Consider the following 21,228-nt stretch of genomic DNA (forward strand, 5'->3'; position numbering starts at 1 on the left):
GTACTCCGAGAGGTGGGGCACCTCATAGGACCTCAACCCGCCTAATCGGATCTTGTATGCCCAATTGTAGGATTCAAACAGAATAGCCAAACATAATAAATAAGGGAAGTCAATATATGCCTTCCAATTACAAATGGAATTCATCTTAACACGAAAAAAGAGGCATATAGAATGAATAAGGTTCGAGACCTATCGTCATTCTACAAAATATGCCACTTTCTGTAACTCTAATAGTTGATACTGAGCCATTTACAGTTAACCAAACCAAGACCTAGGCACTCTACGATCCAACATAAGATAAGCCAAGTACCGGAGGAACATGGTTTCATAAAAATACAGCAGGACTATCAGGCATATTAGTCGTCCAAGAATACACATGTTCTGCTTCACTAAATCATGGTGCAAAATATCCAAAATTGGCTGCTTCACTTTATCCTGCCAGGAAATGAAAACAGAACAAAATACTGAATGATTTGTGTCTAAGCAAGAAATATGAATACAAACCCCTGTTAATCAACCCTTATTTTCCTTCAAAGCATATATCCATCCAAAACGGGCTATATCATGAGAGTTAGAGGCACAAATAAAAAATTCAATTCAATTCCACATGTTAGTGTGAGAAACATACATAATTTCTTGATTGCACATTTCTTGTGTAAGCAAAGCAAGCAATTATTCTATAGAGATGTTATCCAAAACTAAGAGCTAAGAAAATATTATCACAAGGCTCGGATGAATACTTACTTATTTTTCTGGCTAATAACATACCAAAATGCTTGCGACTACCATTTGACAGGTTGCAACCAATTGTGCATAAGGCTGCTTGTAGAAAATAAATATCAACCCGACTCCAAAATAAGTAACCTAGATGGGGGCAACAGCATCAGCCCACGTTATAGGAACCAGTTTGCAGTGTAAGATGATAACAAATGAAAGGCAAACCAAATCATGCTGATCTTTTGGTAAAATAATGAATAAGGGGCACATTGAAATTGACATTTCCAACTAGTATCTCAATTTATAATTAATATGCTTGTCTCTAGAATCATCACGTGGGGATGGAATTGGGCCATTTAGATTCAAACTAAAAGTGTTTCTGGGGGCCAATACAGAAAAGATAGCCCCTGAGAAATTCGATAACGACCTTGATGCAGGGGAAGTTTGTGGTCATATAGATCTAATCCTAAGTCAATAATTGTGCTGTTGGCTTCAATATTTTTCATATGCCACAAAGGTTGCACATGCAATACAAACCAATTACAAAAGCAAAGAGGAAATTTGGACATAAGATTTAGTCCTGATAGAGATATAAGTGATTCTACCCACCAGAAAGTTCCCTTTCACGACACAAGGCTTCTATTTTGGGTAGAGACCCTATGCTACAAGTGTCCCAGACTAACCCAAGACTGACTTGCCATGTCCTTGGACAAAATATCTAGTTGTCTTCAACGTACAGAGAGCCCTGCATATATCCCTTCTTTCCACCTCATTCCCAGTGGCAAATGCAGAGATCTCTGCCATGGCATTAGCTAGGCAACTCACAGAATTTGTTCTCTTCTCACCTTTATGCATTTTCATTTCAAATTCCTTCCCCATTGTTTCCCAAAATACCCCTGTGCTGATTGTCATGAATGCTTGTCGGCGGAGCTCCTCCCAAAAAGGCAACCACCTCTGCATATGACTTGCTTTCCTGGTTATAGGCAATTGCTCCAACTGAGGGCCACCCCAGCCAAAACTCTGTGAGTTTCCTTGATAAAGTATTTGGGCCCATTGCCAGTCAAAGTGTTAACAAAACAAAGACCTTGGACACCTCCAATCCTTCCAATATTGATATGAAATGGCATCACCCACGACCACCACACTCACCAACACTAGGCAACGACTGTGTACAATTGAGCACGGTTGTACAAGATAGACTAAGGGTTTGTTTGGGAACACAAACCATCTCATCTCAAAATTTCTCATAATTTCCTTCACAAACATCACTCAAACAAAAACACTTTTCAATTTCAAATCTTCAATTTTTTCATCTAATCATTACCTAATTATTAAAATTTTCCCAAATTTCCAAACAAAATACAAAAAACAATTCAACTTTTTCAAATCCCAAAACAAAAATTATATTCTAATAATATTTTAACTTCACAATATTTTTATTCAATTTTCTCTCTCATTTTCCAAACCCAATAAAACATCTTAACTCAAATTATTTCACTACTATTCACAAACCATTTTACTATTATTCACAGATTTCTCATCTCATCTTATTCCCAAAGCATCCCCTAAGTTTCCAGCAGGATCGGTTCTAACAAATTCTGACCTTCCCTCTGATTTAACACATTGTGCCACCGCAGCCACCCCACGCTGATTCTGCCCAGAGATATTTCTCTAATAACCCTCCTACTCCTCTCAAGAGACACCATACTCCACCCAAAGTTTACACACCTTCAAATCAACAAGTTGTTTGATAACCCCACAATCTCCTAAAAATAAACCACAGCATCGCAAAATGCCCAAAAATAATCTCGACTAAAACTATAAACGGTAAGCAAAGGGACTAGAGTTTGGAGAGAGAGAGAGGGGGGGGGGGGCCGCGTGGGGAAGACCCTATATTCCACAAGTATGTAAGGGTCTAGGTATACTCTGAGAAGCAAAGAAAAATTGTGAAAGGCATGGTTAGAGTTTAGAAATCAGTACTAGATATTTGTTCATTACCAATATAAGATTCCAAGTAACTCTCAAATTATAGTTTGGAAAATATTTTCATCATGATATATATTTGGATGGTACCAACAAGCTAATTATAAAGACGTGGTTATATAGACATACCAGGTCGCCAAAACAATACAAATGGGTGTCAATACATGCTTGTCAATTCAAGAACCTAATAGAACAATGGTTTCATTCTATTTCATTTTTCCCACTTATTTTGGCATAACCTGTCTTTCTTCAACTTCAGTCTAAGACTCAATATTCATTTTCAAAACTCAAGAAGCACGCTTTTTTTTTACTTCCTTTTTCTCCCCTCCCCATAACTGGCTGAAACTGAAACAGCATCTTTCCCAATCAATATCACCACTTGTCCTCTCTGACCAACCTTCAACCATTTGACATCATTAAGTATTTGCAGCCCTCCAGCAGGAATATGAAACTATCCTTCACGACAGTATAGCACCGTTTTATTGATAGAACTATCACACATAGGAGAAAGCAATGGTACTTCAGGAGGTCAGGGTGAAAGATTAATCACCCACAACATCTCAATGAAATATTCTCGTACAACTTTTATCTCCGTACAATTTTTCTCTCCGATGAGTTTTACGTGTGGATAGTGAGTTTAGGTGAGTTCAAGTATAATGGGAGCCCCAAAAAAGTTTGTTATTGAATCAAAAGACTTCGTTTTGATTAGGGAGGGAGGCTCCTTGATCATTACAGAGAGGATTTGGAAGGTTTTGAAGGAGGTATGTCTGGGGAAAGCAACGGTACACTGGTTTATTTGAGTATTGGAGGAATGTCTAAGGTGGGATGAAGGAGATGTATGCTACGGCAAGGGAAGGTGATAGAAGCTTCATAGCACAGAGGTGCTCAAATACTTGCGGCAGATATATGGCACTAGTGAAATATGGTGGGGGTGGAAGGCATAACTTTATCTTCATTCCAAAAGATGTGGAGGGGAGGGGCTGGAGAAGGTTGTCAGATGTGATGAAGGACCTTATCTCGGAGGAAAAAGGTGTGAAACATAATGGAGGTGTGATTTTGCAGAGGTTACCGATTATGAAGTTCAATACGCAGCATCAGTCATATAGGGAGGCATTGGTGCAGTCGAAAGAACAACTTAGGGGTGGAGGCACTGTGTCACATCCAGACTCCAAAAGTGTAATTTTTTATTATTATTGTTATTATTATTATTATTATTATTATTATTATTATTATTAATTTGAGATATGTTTTAAGATAGGTTTTAAGATGGTGTTTGTTGTTGATTGGGTTCTTCCCCTATCTCGAGTATTTTCCCGTCTATATCCAATCTCCATATCACTCACGTATCCTCCCTTCCCCTTGTCTATAAAAATCCCATGAAACCCTCAGATTAATCATACAAAAATCCAGTCGACAGAGAGGAAAAAACTCACTTGCATAGCCCTTTGTTTTGCCCAGCCACCGACACCCACCACAAGGACGTCGGAGCACCACCGATGGTGCCAGAAACTGCAGGCCAACCTTGTGCCTCCGCACCCACTTCCTCAGGTAAGCCACTGCAGTTGCACACACCCTTTCTCCACTCGGTTGTTTGAGTTTTCAGTTTCTCTCTCTAAGATTGCTTTCCTCTCTAACTCTCTCTCTCTCTCTCTTGGGTCGCACCACCATTCCGAGAAACCCAATGGTGTTGTCGACCACTCCCTTTTGTTTAGTCCCAGTTTGCTCAGTTGCGTGATGTGAGCCTCTCCCCGTAAGCCTTTATGCTTCCTTTATATTCAGCTCTTTCAAAAATAACCATGCCATTAGGATGTTTTCCCAAAATGCCCTTCTTATTGAGTTTTGTTGAGGTTTGGGTTTAGTTTGTAACTGGGGCTCATGTTTTAAATCGGGTGGGCTGGATTTATTCAGAAACTATCATAATAGTTAAGTGAGTCAAATTCATGAGGGCTTGATGTTTAAAGTGGGCTGGTCGTATTTTTCAGAAACTGTTTTGAGTGTTTTAAGTGGACTGTTTTCTTTAATTGAGCCTTGGGCCTTCTTATTTTTAAAGGATTCTAAGCATATTTTAAAATATACTTTTAAAGTATTCTTTTCTATTATTTTTAGCCTATTATTTTAGTTAATATTCCAATTGACTTTTAACTAGTTTTTTTATAAAGTTATTAAGTTATATGCTTACACAGAATATTAAGTAATATGATATGAATGTTGAATAATATTATTTTATGTAATCTTTGTATAATTGAATATTTATTAAATTATCTCTTTGGTATTATTTTAAGTATTTAGAATGCTACGACACGTTCTTCTTGAAATGTTAGTGACAATTAGTGCCTTGTATAGGTCGCAAGCTACGACGTAAGATTTTGGAAGCAATGTTAAGTGGTAATTAGTATGATCATATAATTGCATGTGTACTGTAAATGTTCTAATGGTATGTGAAAATATGATGTTTGTCAACACTACGCTACAAGCAAAGTCAAGGTTAGATTACTTTCATGATCTTTGATGAGTTATTACATTATGCTTGTATGAATGAATTTGTTGTTTGATGGAGTGAATAATTCTAAAATCACATGGAAGCCATGAAATGTTCATGTAGTAATTTAAGTCAAGTATGTCATGTAATAAAATAGCCAGATTATGAATGCCATGTTCATGTGGTATTTAGATCATGTATGCCATGTTCATGTAGAGATTAAATCATATATGCTGTGTAATGTCATTAAGTATTTAAGTACGTCATGTAAAGTTCATATAGACGTCAGATCATGTAAGCCATGGAATGTTTATGTTTAGATCACATTATGCCATGTTATGTTATACTATGTACAAGAATATGCCATGTTATGCTATGCCATCTACAAGTATATGCCATGCTAGAAAAGTTCATGATATTCAATAAGTTTTCATGCATTAAGAAAGATAAGATGTTTAAGGGTGACACGGACCTAAGCGTGTTTCACTCTTAAGTTATGTTAAATGGTGACACGGACCTAATCATGTTTATCACAAGTTATGTTAAGACGGTGCCACGGACCTAAGCGTATTTCACTCTATGTTATGTTAAGAGTAACACGGACCTAAGCGTGTTTATCATAAGATATGTTAAAAATGACATAATGGATCTAAGCGTGTTCATCACAAGTTATGTTAAGGATGACACGGACGTAAGCGTGTTCACCATAAATTATGTTATGCAGTGCCACGAACTCAAGCGTGTTTCACTCCATGTTATAACAAGTTATGGGGTGTCACAGACTCAAGCGTGGTTCACCTCACCATATAATAAGTGAAAAACGAGATAAACAAGTAATTTATGCACTCACGTTACATGGTTGCCATGATTATTTATGTTTCTGCTCATGTTGATGAATAGATGTGCTATGAGAATCTGTGAATGATATGTTTGTTTGAAGAGTCTTTCTAAAATTAAGTCTAGGCTAAGTTATATTTTACAGTATGATGTGTTATTTGATGGTATTCAACTCTTTTTTTTTCTTTGTTTTCTCCTACGTTTAACTTTCACAAATGATGATTGCGAGGACGTAAAGTTGGAGGACCAAGAGTAGATCTAGTGCAAGGACTTAGTTTTCTTTTATGATTTTTGGATAAAAAGTTACAAGTAGGTTTAATTTATGTTTTTACGTTACGTTTTCAATTTCACGTTTCAAAAATAGTTATGTTCAGTTTAGTTAATATTTTCAATAAATGAGGTATTTCATGATATGAATCTCTTTGCCGGTCATTATATCATGTACGTCAATAACATCTCTATCCTACGGGAACGGGGTGTTACACATTGGTGGTAGGGCAACTCATGGCAATGGCCAGAAGTCAGTAATAGTTCCTAAGCCCTTGGGTATAGTACGTATGCAGAGGGAAATAGGCGGTGGCAAGTCCTTTGATGGCTTGTCGAAGAGAGTCGTGCACGCTACCTTACAAAAATAGCAAACACAAGTGGAGGCATTAGTTTATTGATACGGTATGTTGAGGAAGATAAGGAAGTGGGCCTAGGCTTGGACCACGAGATAGAATAGGGATGTGGGCAAGCTGAAGTTGTGGGCTTATTGGATGGTAAGGGTCGAACTAAAGGGCCTTAGGGCCAGGTTTGTGGGCCACAGCCCACAAGGCTCATCAAGGGAAAATCCAAAACAGGAGTCTAGCCCGTTTGGAGAATCAGAGAGGGAGGAGAGGCTGGCCCCTCTACCGGCAGGAGGCTACAGGGTGTGTCGGTGGAGAAGATCTCAATAGTCTCGTCCCCGGGCCCCGGCCAAGAAGCTATCGACGGTATTTTAAATTTGAGAATATGTGGCTGAAAACCGAAGGTTTTGTGGAAAGGATACAGCAATAGTAGTCTTCATATCAGATCCATGCTACTCCAAGTTTTATTTTCACAAGTAAACTAAAAGCTCTAAAGAATGATTTAAAGTTATGGAACACTAATTGGTGATGTAGGTAACCGTAAAAAGTCCATGTTGAAGAAGCTTTAAAAGGTAGAGAGGACATAAGAGGGTGGGGCTCTCTCCCTGGAGGAAGTTTCTCAAAAGGCTGAATTAGTGGCAGAGCTAGATAGGGTTATGTTCTTGGAGGAGATCTCTTAGCACCAAAAATCAAGAGCATTGTGGTTGAAAGAAGGATATTGAGTACAAAGTTCTTCCATGGAGTGGTCAACTCTCATAGGAGAACTAACAATATTGAGATGTTGAAAATCAATGGCAAGGACTGTGTGGAGGCTCCTGTGATTAGGGAGCATGTTACTAACTTTTTTGAACAATTGCTTTGTAAGCAGGTAGGATGGCGGCCAAAACTCGATGGACTTGCTTTTGAGTATTGATACACAGCAAGCCTTGTGGTTGGAGAGGCCCTTTGAGGAGACGGAGATTCACAGCATGATAAGGAGAATGGTCAAAGATAAAGCACCTAGCCTAGATGGTTTTTCCATGGGATTTTTTCAAACATGTCGGGATGTGGTGAGGGAGGATTTAATGAGAGTGTTCCATGAATTCTTTTTGGTTGGGAAGTTTGAGAAAAGCTTCAACGCCACATTTATCGCACTTACTCCCAAGAAGCTGTTGGGAGCTGTTTTGGCCCAGAAACGAATCTAAATAAAGGAGGGACAAAATTTAACGTGGTTCGGCAACTGCCTACGTCCACAGAAGCTATAATTTCACTATGAAAATATTTTTCAAGAAACTCTCTCTCACCCACTCTCTGTTTCTCTCTTCTGTCTCTCCCACTCTCTGTCTGCACGCTACACTTTCGCTGCACACTACTCTTCACTTAAGCTCTCCTATTTATAGGAGAGCATATCAGAACTATGCAGCAACTTGCTGCATGATTTTAGGAAGAGGTGGGGAGGTGCCTAACAAAAGCACCGAACGGTGCCTTCGGTGCCTAACATGCCAAAATAGTAAACGGTGCATGGCACCGTTTACTTCTTTGTCTCCATCTGCAACAATCTCCCACTTGGAGACAAATGAGTCTACATATCTTCATAGCAATTATCACAGCAACTTCAAATCATGCCTTTAAGTACGAAGGCCAACTGAAACTATACACAGCTTCAGTTTGTCAGCAGTAACTACTTTTGTAAACATGTCTGCTGGGTTTTCTGCTCCTCGAATCTTCTCAAGTATTAGCTGTCCACTATCGAGAAGAGATCGGATAAAATGGTATCGCAACTGTATGTGTTTTGTTCTGGAATGAAAGGCTGGATTCTTTGCAAGAAAAATAGCACTCTGACTATCACTGTGCAGAATGCCTTTTTCATTCTTCTTTCCCAATTCCTCCAAGAATGACTGCAACCAAACCATTTCCTTCCCTGCTTCAGTTATAGCAACGTATTCAGCTTCTGTAGTTGAGAGAGCAACAATCTTCTGTAACTTAGAAGCCCACGATACAGCTGTACCACCCAGCGTATACACAAATCCAGTAGTACTTTTTCTACTGTCAACGTCACCTGCTAAATCAGCATCTACATATCCCTGTAGTTTTAAACCTGCTTTTGTAAAGCATAGTGACGTATCTGAAGAGCCTTGTAGATATCTCAAAATCCACTTAACTGCTTCCCAATGCTGCTTTCCTGGATTACTCATGTACCTGCTCACAGCTCCCACTGCTTGTGCAATATCTGGCCTTGTACAGACCATGGCGTACATAAGACTACCAATAGCAGATGCATAGGGTATTCTGTCCATGCATTCTTGCTCTTCCTCCGTCTTTGGCGACTGATCCTTAGTTAGTCGAAAGTGACTAGCTAAGCGTGTGCTCACTGGTTTCGCCTTGTCCATGTTAAACCTTTTGAGCACCTTCTTTACATACTCCTCCTGGGAGAGCTTGAGAGTATCATTAGACCTGTCTCTAATAATTCTCATACCAAGGATTTGTTTTGCAGCACCCAAATCCTTCATCTCAAATTGCTTTGACAACTGCTTCTTCAATTTATTGATCTCCTCGATGCTTGACCCTGCAACGAGCATATCATCCACATACAACAGTAGGATAATATAAGAGTTGTCAAAGTTCTTCATATAGCAACAATGGTCAGCCTGCAGTCTTGTAAATCCATTACTGCACATGAAGTTGTCAAACTTCCGGTACCATTGTCGTGGAGCTTGTTTTAGGCCATACAAGCTCTTCTTCAGTTTGCAAACTAGATTCTCTTTTCCCTTCACTGAGAATCCTTGTGGCTGGTGCATATAAATGTCTTCCTCCAAATCACCATGAAGGAATGCAGTCTTCACATCTAACTGCTCAAGATGTAGATTCTCTGCAGCCACAATTGCCAACACTAGCCTGATCGTAGTCAATTTTACAACTGGGGAGAAAATATCTGTGTAGTCGACACCTTCTTTTTGTTGAAACCCCTTCACGACCATTCTGGCTTTGTAGCGCTTGCTACCATTGTGCTCTTCTTTAATTCTGTACACCCATTTATTGTGCAAAGCCTTCTTGCCTTTTGGAAGCTTAGTTAGCTCCCATGTCTGATTTGACATCAGTGACTCCATCTCATCTTGCATGGCTTTCTCCCACTTGATCGAATCTTCAATTCGTAGAGCTTCATCATAACTTTCCGGTTCACCACTATCTGTTAGCAAGATGTAGTATAGAGATGGTGAGAACCGCTGTGGTGGCCTGATTGTCCTTGAAGATCTTCGAATAACAGTGAGTGGTGTATGTTGTTCGATCTGTGGATCATCATTCTCTTGATCCTCATTCTGATCAGTGTTGACTCGAGTAACATCAAAGTCAACAACCTCAGGTTTCTTTGGCTGCTCCTCAGGTTCAGCTTGTGACCTAGCTTTGTACAGAATCTGCTCATTGAAAATCACATTTCTACTTCTGATGATTTTGCGATTTTTATCATCCCAAAATCGATAGCCAAATTCTTCATCACCATAACCGATGAAAAAACATTTTCTAGATTTGGCTTCTAACTTGTTACGATCAGAAGAATCTATGTGAACATATGATAAACAGCCAAAAACTTTCAAATGGGAAAGATTTACCTTCTTTCCGCTCCAGACTTCCTCTGGTAGATCAAACTTTAAGGGAACTGAAGGTCCCCGATTAATCAAATAGGCTGCAGTGTTAACTGCATCAGCCCAAAAACATTCAGGCAATCCTGAATTCAGCCTCATGCTTCTGGCACGTTCGTTGAGAGTTCTGTTCATGCGTTCAGCTATGCCATTCTGTTGCGGTGTCCCGGGAATAGTCTTCTGAAATCTAATCCCATTTGCAGCACAGAATTCTTTGAACCCTCCATCGATGTACTCTCCTCCATTGTCTGACCTCAGACATTTTAACTTCAAGCCTGTTTCATTTTCAACCATGGCTTTCCACTTCTTGAAAGTATCAAATGTGTCAGATTTATTTTTCAAAAAATAAACCCATACTTTCCTGCTTGAATCATCAATAAAGGAAACATAGTACCGCGATCCTCCAAGAGAAGCGACTGGGGATGGCCCCCACAAATCTGTGTGCACCAACTCCAACTTTGTAGATTTTGGAGTTCTACCATTTTTCAGGAAACTAACCTTTTTCTGTTTCCCAAAAATGCAACCTTCACACATATCGAAATCAGTTGATTCCAACTTTGGTAACTTCCCCTTGGATAATAGTATTTTCATTCCTTTTTCACTCATGTGACCAAGCCTTTGATGCCATAGGTTGGCATTTGCATCAGCAATTGCAATAGTATCTCTAATGCTTGAAGTCATATATAGAGTACCTGTTTTTGTGCCTCGAGCTACTACCATAGCTCCTTTTGTTATCTTCCACGTGCCACCGGTAAATAGTACCGAATGCCCATCAGCATCAAGTTGTCCTACAGAAATCAGGTTCCTCATGAGCTTAGGAACATGTCGCACCTTCTGTAGCAACCATACACTTCCATTGGGCAGATTGATTGGTACATCTCCCATGCCTTCGATTTCCAACGCTTCACCATCTGCTAAGTACACCTTCCCGAAATCACCAGTGACATAATTCTGCATGATTTCTCTGTGTGCTGTAGTGTGGAACGAGGCTCCTGAATCTAACACCCAAGATTCAATTTGGTTGTCGACTGAAAGGAGTAAGGCATCTCGGAGCTCTTCTGTTGTGGCATTAACAGAGTCATGCTCATTCTTCTTCTTTGCTTCCTTGCAATTATTTTTGAAGTGGCCAATCTTGCCACAATTCCAGCACTGTACTTGTTTTCCGGACCTTGATTTACTTCTGCCTCTTCGGGACTTCGATCTGCCCCGATTTGAACTTCTACTGGCTCCTCTACCTCTCGTCTCGAGGTTTAAGGCAGAACTGGAAGTTGATGCTTCTCCTGTATCTCTTCTGCGAACTTCCTCACTAAGAATATGGTCCCGGATTTCTTGATACTTCATCTTTGTTTTGCCATAAGAATTACTAATAGCTGTTCTCATGGCCTCCCAGCTTTTTGGCAATTGAGCCAGAGCAATTAGTGCACGTACTTCATCATCAAATTCAATCCCCACTGAAGCTAATTGATTGATGATGGTGTTGAACTCATTCAGATGTTGAATAACTGGAGTTCCTTCTGCCATTCTCAAGTAGAATAGCTTGTACATCAGATGTACTTTGTTATTGGCTGATGGCTGCTCGTACATATCCGATAGAGCTTTCATCAAATCCGCCGTGGTCTTCTCCTTTCCCACATTGTGTGCAACTGATCTTGACAGTGTTAGTCTAATGACTCCCAACACTTGTCTATCAAGGAGACTCCAATCTTCATTGCTCATGTCATCTGGCTTTCTTCCTAGGAGTGGAAGATGTAGTTTCTTCCCATAGAGATAATCTTCTATCTGCATTCTCCAGTAGCCAAAGTCTGTACCGTCAAATTTCTCGATACCAGCACCTTTAGCTTCTTCTCCAGCCATGAGTTCAAATTTAAACAAAGATCACCGTTACGTCTGAAATACTCGAATTAGCTGGAAACGAGTCCGGAATGATCCAAATAGTTTGTCAGCACTATTTGATCGTCGCGATGGAACTCCAACTGGCGTGATCTAGCCCAAAATGATCTGCAACACGTGGATGGTTCAGATCCAATATATTGACGCCGAATATCAAAATTTCGACCGTACGGATGAGTCCGGAATGATCCAAATAGTTGGAAAGCACTATTTGATCGTCGAAATTGGACTCCGAATGGCTTAGATCTAGCCAAAAACAGATCTGAAAAACGGATGGCCTTGATCTGTCTGGCGCGTGAGATGCACGCGCTGTACAGTGAGCGTGGTCAAGCACGTGGCGCGTGGGGATACACGCGCTGTACAGTGCGCGTGGATTTGCAGCAGATGCACGCGCCGATCTTCTAGAGGCGCGTGTAGGTTCGTCCGACCTCCGTTTTCGATTCCGTTTGCGGCAACGGATTCGTCTCGACGCGAGGAACACCGTGGAGTTGTCAAAAATTGATTTTGAACAACTTGAATTTTCGGACAGATTGAACCGGTGCTCTGATACCAGTTGTTGGGAGCTGTTTTGGCCCAGAAACGAATCTAAATAAAGGAGGGACAAAATTTAACGTGGTTCGGCAACTGCCTACGTCCACAGAAGCTATAATTTCACTATGAAAATATTTTTCAAGAAACTCTCTCTCACCCACTCTCTGTTTCTCTCTTCTGTCTCTCCCACTCTCTGTCTGCACGCTACACTTTCGCTGCACATTACTCTTCACTTAAGCTCTCCTATTTATAGGAGAGCATATCAGAACTATGCAGCAACTTGCTGCATGATTTTAGGAAGAGGTGGGGAGGTGCCTAACAAAAGCACCGAACGGTGCCTTCGGTGCCTAACATGCCAAAATAGTAAACGGTGCATGGCACCGTTTACTTCTTTGTCTCCATCTGCAACAGAAGCTTGGGGCATTGGAGGTGAAAGATTATCGGCCCATTAGCCTCGTGAATATCGAAGGTGCTCGCAAATCGCCTAGGGGAGGCCCTGGGGAGAATTATTACAAAACCCCAAAATGCATTTGTGAAAGGTAGACAAATTCTAGACTCAGATCTCATTGCCAATGAATGTCTAGACAATAAAATAAAATCTAAACAATCAAGGATTCTATGCAAATTAGATATGGAGTAGGCGTATGATCATGTTAATTGGGAGTTTCTACTTTATTTGCTTAGGAGGTGTGGGTTTGGGAAGAAATGGTGCTCGTAGATTAGATGGTGTATCTCAATGGCAAAGTTTTCAATCTTGGTGAATAATAGGCCAAATGGCTTCTTTAACAGTTCTTGATGTCTAAGACAAGAAGATCCTTTAGGCCCCACTTCTATTTGTCATTGTTATAGGGGTACTTAGCAGAATAATTTTAGCCTTGGTGAACAATGGATTTATTGATGGCTTCTTGGTTGGTAATCCTACAAGGGGCTCCATTATTATATCTCACTTATTGTTTGCAGATGATACACTGATCTTTTGTGAGGCTGAACAAAACCAAATTCAAGCATTGAAGGCATTATTACTTTGTTTTGAAGTGGTATCAAGGTTGAAAGTGAATTATCATAAATCAAAGTTGATACCAATGGGTAATGTTCGCAATATCCGGCAGTTGGCTAATAACCTTGGATGTAAGGTTCCTCTCTCCCCATGACTTACCATAGTCTTCCCTTGGGGGAAACTGCAAGGTCTATATCGATTTGGGATACAGTTATTGAGAAGATTGAACATAAACTAGCGGGTTGGAAAAGATTGTATCTTTTGAAAGGTGGCATGATCACTATAATTAGAAATACTCTTTCTAATCTACCAACTTACTTTTTATTTGTATTCCCAATCCCAACAAGTGCAGCGAAACGCATCGAGAAACTTTATCATGATTTTCTGTGGGGTAGGTTAGGAGATGAATTCAAGTTTCACCTAGTCAAGTGAGATAAGGTTTGCTCTCTAGTCTCCTCTTGCAGGTTGGGTTGAAGATTTCCAATCGAGCCTTACTTGGGAAGTGGATGTGGAGATACATCATGGCACTGGAGGCCTTATGGAAGTTGGTGATTGAGCTTAAATAAAGAGGTATGTCAAAAGGGGAGGGGGAGTGGATGCACTAGAAAAGTTCATGGGGCTTATAGAGATGGAAATTGGAAACACATTAGAGGAGGATGGGGGATTTTTGTTAGGCACACTTGGCTAGTGTTGGATAATGGGTTTAGAATAAAATTTTGGAGTGACCAGTGCTGTGGAGATCATGCTCTAAAGGATTCTTTCCCTTCAATTTTTAGAATTGCACATGAGAAAGATGCATCAGTGGCTAATTGTATGGAGTTCTCTGAGGACCTAGTCCAATGGAACGTGAATTTCACCAGGGCGGCCTAGGATTGGGAAGCTTGCAGCATTGAGGAGTTTTTTGGTCTTCTATACACCATGCACGTGTGAAAGATGCATCAGTGGCTAATTTTATGGAGTTCTCTGGGGACCTAGTCCAATGGAACGTGAATTTCACTAGAGCAGCCCAGGATTGGGAAGCTTGCAGCATTGAGGAGTTTTTTGGTCTTCTTTTTTTTGATAAGTAATAATTTTATTGAAGAAATAGGCATAAGCCCAAGTACACAGGAAGTATACAAAGGATCACCCTACAACTTCCAGAAAACAAAAAGAAAAAAACCCAAAAAACTAAAACAGATTCAGGAAATTATCCACCATTACATAAACTTTCGCCCAAAAACCCAAAGTACCCATGAAAAAAACCCTAAGATCTTCCAAAGTACGTTCTTTATCTTCAAAACATCTCCTATTTCTTTCAATCCACAAGCACCACATGAGACAAGGAGGAATCATCTTCCAAACAGACGCTACCTTCTTACAGCCCTTCAAACATTTCCATCCTACCATTAAATCCACCACATCTTTGGGCATCACCCAATGCAAACCTGTCTAACTCAGAACCTCATCCCACAAGAATCTAGACACTTCACAGTGAAGGAAAAGATGATTTACAGATTCTCCATCCTTTTTGCACATAACACACTAATAAGAAATAAACAGTCCTCTCCTTCTAAGATTATCAGTTGTCAAAACTTTGCCCAAAGAAGCCACCCAACAGAAAAAAGCAACCTTGGGAGGAACTTTCACTTTCCAAATACTTTTCCATGGGAAAGCACAACTACCATGACTTGACATAACTCTATAGTAAGAAGAAACTGAAAACTTAGCATTAACAGCAGAAGACCATGCCATACTATCCTCCCTTTCTGTTACCAGCTTTATACTGTAAAGTTTAACCAACAAAGCCTGAACTTCATCCGCTTCCCAATCATTAATATCCCTTTTGAAAATAACATTCCAAACAACCTTATTATTGCTGCCACAGTAGGAATCAAAAATAGCAGCATTTTGATCCCTTGCAATTCTGAACAGGGCAGGAAATTCCAGCTTGAGAGCAGCATCCCCACACCACCTTGGGAGGAAATTCCAGTTTTTTGGTCTTCTATACCCCATGATACCGAGAACACAAGGCTCTAATACAATATGGTGGATACCCACCGATAGAGGTATATTCTCAATTTGCACTTTTTATAAGACCCTCACACAACCACAAAACACTGAGTTTCCATGGAGAAGAATTTGGCGAAATACGGTACCTCCTAAAACAGCATTTTTTGTATGGGTAGCAACATTGGGTAAGATCTTGACTTTGGACAACTTATGAAAACAAAGGGTGATCATAGTAGAGTGGTGTTGCATGTGTAGGAAAAATAGTGAAACTGTGGATCACTTGCTATTGCATTGTGAGGTCGCTAGAATGTTATGGAATCAAGTGTTCAATAGGTCATATCTTGCTTGGGTGATGTCTGCCACAGTGATTGAGCTCATGGCCAGTTAGACCAATCTACGAGGTTTCCCACAAATCTCAACAGTGTGGAAAATGTTTTCGATATGTATTCTGTAGTACCTATGGAATAAGCAAAATAACCGGACGTTTGAAGACAATGAGCATTCATTAGAAAAACTTAGATTATTTTTTTTCAGCACTCTTTTTCTACGGGCCACAGCCGTGGATTTTCGTGGCCTCAATTTTCATGACTTTCTAGTTTTTATTTATTCTTCCTAAATAGGTGTAACCTTTTGTATATCATCTTGTGTACTTGGACTATGCACTTTATCAATAAAATCGTTTACTTCTCAAAAATAAAAAAAGTACTATCCCCCCATTTGTCACAGAACCTGCACTTTACCATATTATTTTACAAACCAAAAAATACGCACAAGCAGCAAGCAAAGTATGACGACAAATAAATATGATTCAAACATCAATCCAGTCAATGAATAGTAACCAACCAATTAAAGATCTGCAGACATTATCAAAATTAGAGATTAAATATGGACATTCTAAACTGATCATCGTGAAAATATTCATAATATCAATAATCAGTAAGCGAGCAACCATAGTGCATCAGAAAATACTAATAACATCAATTACCACTTTGGCGGCAGCAGAGATATTAAAATTTGGAGTTCCAATGATCCTATTCTCATAAAAAAAGAGCATTGCAGTTCCTTGCCTGGAGCACTAAGTTTCAGCTACCAAAAACAGTGGCATACAACACAGATGGCGCCTCCACTACCTTGAAACCTCCAAATACTTCAACTTCTCAGTGAGTAAAAAGAGTTTCATTGCGTCTTGGAGGTCTATCAGGAACCGAACCGGGCTTGAACTTGGACGCCTCGTGCCTTGCAAGTTCAGGAGGAACAGGACTATTATTCTGGATAAGCATCTGCTTGAGATCGTAAAAGACGTCAGAGTCGTGAAAAGTCAGGAATGTAGTGGCCACACCCGTCTTGCCTGCCCGGCCTGTTCGTCCAATACGGTGTGTGTACATTTCAATATTCCCAGGCATATCGTAATTGATCACATGGGCCACATCGGGAATGTCAATACCACGCCCTGCAACATCGGTGGCAACAAGAACGTTGTATCTCTTGGTCCTAAAACCCTCAAGGCTGATCTCCCTTTGCTCCTGAGACTTCCCACCATGCAAAGTTGTCACACGGTACCCTGCCTTATCCAAGTTCTTGGCAACGGTATCTGCATTCTTCTTAGTGTTCACAAACACAATAGCAGTCCTATCACCAAGCTCGTCAAGCAATCTCTGCAACCTGTAAAACTTTTCTGATTCCTTCACCATGGTCACATGCTGGGATATCAACTCGGTGGCCTTTCCAGCAGTACCTATCGTTACCACGACAGGATTTCTCAAATACTTTCTGGCAAGGCGCTCCACAGCAGGGGGCATGGTGGCACTAAACATATAAGTGGTTCTGTAAATCTTCTTCTCATCAAGTTCTTCGTCTTCATTCTCGGGTTTTAAATTGCTTGAAGGCATTGCATCCAAGACACCCATAACCTGAGGCTCGAATCCCATATCAATCATGCGATCGGCCTCATCGAGAACAACATAATTGCACTGATTGAGAACCGCATAGCGCCTCTCCAAGCAATCAATCAAACGTCCTGGCGTAGCAATGACAACTTCACACCCTTGTCTAATCTTGAATCCTTGCTCCTCAATGGACTGGCCACCAACAATGGAGACCACTTTGATCCCCAAATGCTTGGCAAACTTATTTGTTTCTTCCTCAATCTGCTGCGCAAGCTCACGGGTTGGAGCCATTACAACGGCGTAAGGGCCTTCGGCCTCGTTCTCTTCACTTATTGGAGGGAGCCTCGTAATGTAAGTCAACATAGGAAGAACAAAAGCAGCAGTTTTGCCAGAACCGGTCTCAGCGATCCCGATCACATCGCGCTGTTGCATACCGAGCGGAATGGCCGCCATTTGAATAGGCGAGGGTTTCTTGTACCCTACTTTCTCCACCGCCTTCAACAGCTCCGAGCTTAGTTTACTCTCGGCCCAAGCCCTCATTGGCCGAGGGATCTTAGAGCCCTTGTACGAAATGTTGAAGTCCTCCCTGAAAATCCTCCAATCTCTCTCGGTCATTTCCTCGAGCTTCTTTTCGCTCCAATGGCGATCGACCCTCATATCGAAGGTGTCGTACATATCGGCAGCTTGTTCCTTGAGCTTCTGCGCCGCGGCCTCCTCGGGCTTCTCCTCGATCCCCTCCTTCCGGCGAATCTCCTCCCTCATCTCCTTCTCGTTCTTGGCGGCGAGCTTCTTCTGCTCGCGACGGTCTACGCCGGCGCGGAAGCCTCGTCCGAACAAGAGCTGGGCCTCGTGAGGGTTCTGGTAGAGAGAGTTCATGTCCCGAGAGGTATCCTCAGTGTTCTCCCAATCGAAAGAAAATCTGAATTTCTCACTGGGTTTGATGACCCGCTTCTTAGGCTTCTTGGACCCGAGATACTGCTCTTTGATGGCTTCGAGCTCTTTCCCACGCTCTCGCTCAGCTAATTTCTCCTCGCGCGCACGCTCACGAACCTTGGCCTCCTCTTCGCGCTCCCTCTCGCGGTGGTTCCGCCTTTCAGAATCACGTTCCCGGTCACGGTCACGGTCACGCTCTCGATCTCGTCGATCGCGGTCGCGGTCGCGGTCGCGGTCCCGGTCCCGGTCCCGGTCTCGTTCTCGGTCACGGTCACGCTCCCGATGGCGGTCCGAATCGGAGGGTTTGACGTCGCTACCGGACGCGTCAGCTGGGCGGCCGAGAGAGGAGAGTAGCTCTTGACGTCGGTGTTGGATTTGATCGGCTTCTTGTTGACGACGCTTGAGGGCTAATTCCTCGCGTTGGGCTTTAGTCAAAAAGAGTGGTTTCTTCGCGACGACACTGACGGCTGAAACGTCTTCGATCGGGCGTTTCGTGCTCATTGTAATCCCCCACACTGAAGTTGAAGGCAGAGGAAACTAAACTCGCTTGGTTCGGAGCAGGAGGGGAAAGAAAGATCATATACTTCCTAGTTCCTGGTCCCTAGAAGGCGGTGTAGAGGAACATGGATGCAAGACCCTGCGTCTTTTATAAAGCCACGGGAGATTGGATTTGGATTAGGCACACAACGGCGGAGTGATCCGTGGCCCAACTCACACTATTTGGAGCCCTAAATATCTATAATATGATTAATATAAATAATTTTCAAGCATCAGTTTTTTTTCTTTTTTTCTAAGTTCGGTTTATAACTTAGACCCAATTCAGATTAATTTAGTTTGGTTTAATTTTAAACTAAATTTAACATTTAAATACTCAATTTTCAAATTATTAAATTCATCTCAATTTAAAATCTCTTTAGACGTAAAATCTACAATATTTTCAACTCAATCTCTCTTTACATGCATGATTCACAACATTTTTCAACTTTTTATAAATACATTTAAACTCATTTTAAGTAGATCCTACAAAATTCACTACATCATTTCAACTCATTATTATTCATAAAAGAATTCAACTCAACGTCCAAACTGGTTTAGTGGATATAAATTTAGTCTTTAAAATTAGAAAAATTATATCTGCAATCCCCACTTAGGGATTGCATATACAGGTCATTTATTAAATGAGAAAATGTATCATAAATTACATATACAGACCATTTATTAAATAAGAAAATGTATCATTTTAGTATGGATATTTTTATAATTTTAAAAAATTTTAAAAATAAAATTGTCTAGACGTGTATTGCAGTCTCTAAATAAGGATTATACGTAGTATTACTCTATTAATTTGAAAGTTGCATCAACATATATTAACCAATTTTAAAGTTTTAAAATTAGTTATTCGTTTATTATTTTTCTTCTATGCTCCCTCCTATTTAACTCGTTTCAATTAATTATCAAATAAATTTCAGTTCATACAATTACATAAGTTCTCTATGAATTATGCTATTTACAAATTAAATTTGTGATTGGATCATTTATTAAGGGACTCGTTAAATTCATAAGGATAGTCAAAAAGTGCCAATATTTTTTTTTGTAGGATAACGTGGGAGGTTTCCACATAAGTGCGTTTGATGTGTCAATTAACGAACTTGCGAATAGATTAATCTTTATCTACACCCAATGTGTAGCATTGTGCAAACGAAAATTGATACTCGATAATATATAGGCATTTGTTAATTAATAAGTACTAACAAATAAACAGAAACCAAGCAAAAGAAAATAATTTGTGTGTCGACACTGTTAGGATGCTACGTGTGGAAGAAATCTGGAAAAAATTAAAGATGGGTGTTCTGGTTTCAGGAAGAAGAAGACTGAAGGCATAATGATTTTTGTTATATATAAGCATAGTCACGTACTAATATGTGTATTAATACTGATTCATTTATACTTAAAATTTAAATTAACATTATTTTTAATAAAATTTACTTTTTAACCAATTACATCATATTGATACACGAATTAATGCATAATTATGTTTGCAACTATATTTTTCTAGACAGAATACGGAATGAAGTGAGAGCTTTGGACTTGTGTTATGTCTTTAGGCTGGAAAACTAAACGGCGTAGCTTTAGCAAGATGAATTGACAGCACCTAGAGGTTAGAGGGGAAACGATGCAGCTTTAATAGAAGTAGGGGTTCAATTGTAATAAGGATCCGTTTAGTATAAAATGGTGGCGTTGGGTAGTAATTCCAGAATTTGTTAACAGGGACTTTTATGTATGTTTCTTTTGAGAGTCAGTTAAGTATCATGTCTGAATAAATGAGTGTTCATTCTGGAGCTTTTCATCAATTACCTGAATAGTTTTTATGCAGGAATTGGGGATCTCGAATGCCCCAAAGCGTATGAACATTTGAGATATTTTTCATTAATATCCTATTGTCATTCTATTGTTCCTGCATGCTACATCTTATACAATCTGAAAATTCAAGAGTAATGTAACATACACCCGCCGTCAATTGTGTAAATTATTATTTTATTATAAAAAATTTTTAAAATTTTTATACAAAATATAATAAACAATTTAACTTTTTTAAATTTTAAAAAAATAATAATATTAAAAATAATATTTTAACAATATTATTTTCAACTTTTAACTTTTATATAAAATCATCTAATCTCTTCCCACTATCCAAACATTCAAAAGGAAAGCCCAAATCACATCTAAGATACAGTTTAGATGCTAAGGTGATCTTAAATTA

General features: G+C 40.0%; 1 protein-coding gene across 5 annotated transcripts; it reads right to left on the reverse strand.

The window, feature by feature from the left end:
• Positions 1-93: 93 nt before the first annotated feature.
• Positions 94-19,161, reverse strand: LOC122313774 (DEAD-box ATP-dependent RNA helicase 21-like). Of its 5 annotated transcripts, none has more exons than XM_043128995.1 (3): positions 16,716-19,161; positions 745-864; positions 94-435 (listed from the first exon to the last, which is right to left on the reverse strand). In XM_043128995.1, exon 1 carries the CDS (start codon positions 18,966-18,968, stop codon positions 16,806-16,808), a length of 2,163 nt encoding a protein of 720 aa, XP_042984929.1. In that variant the 5' UTR covers positions 18,969-19,161; the 3' UTR covers positions 94-435; positions 745-864; positions 16,716-16,805. The 5 variants fall into 5 exon arrangements, with proteins under 5 accessions (XP_042984929.1, XP_042984928.1, XP_042984925.1 ...); XM_043128994.1 differs by having other exon boundaries at positions 769-864; positions 16,634-19,161; XM_043128991.1 differs by having other exon boundaries at positions 16,634-19,161.
• Between the last annotated feature and the right edge of the window lie 2,067 nt (positions 19,162-21,228).

Source organism: Carya illinoinensis, chromosome 6 (assembly GCF_018687715.1).
Source record: "Carya illinoinensis cultivar Pawnee chromosome 6, C.illinoinensisPawnee_v1, whole genome shotgun sequence".
Classification (NCBI taxonomy): Eukaryota; Viridiplantae; Streptophyta; class Magnoliopsida; order Fagales; family Juglandaceae; genus Carya; species Carya illinoinensis.

What these genes read in the sequence shown, in the direction of transcription:
- LOC122313774 (XM_043128996.1), bottom strand. Translation starts at nt 18,968, where the DNA reads ATGAGCACGAAACGCCCGATCGAAGACGTTTCAGCCGTCAGTGTCGTC.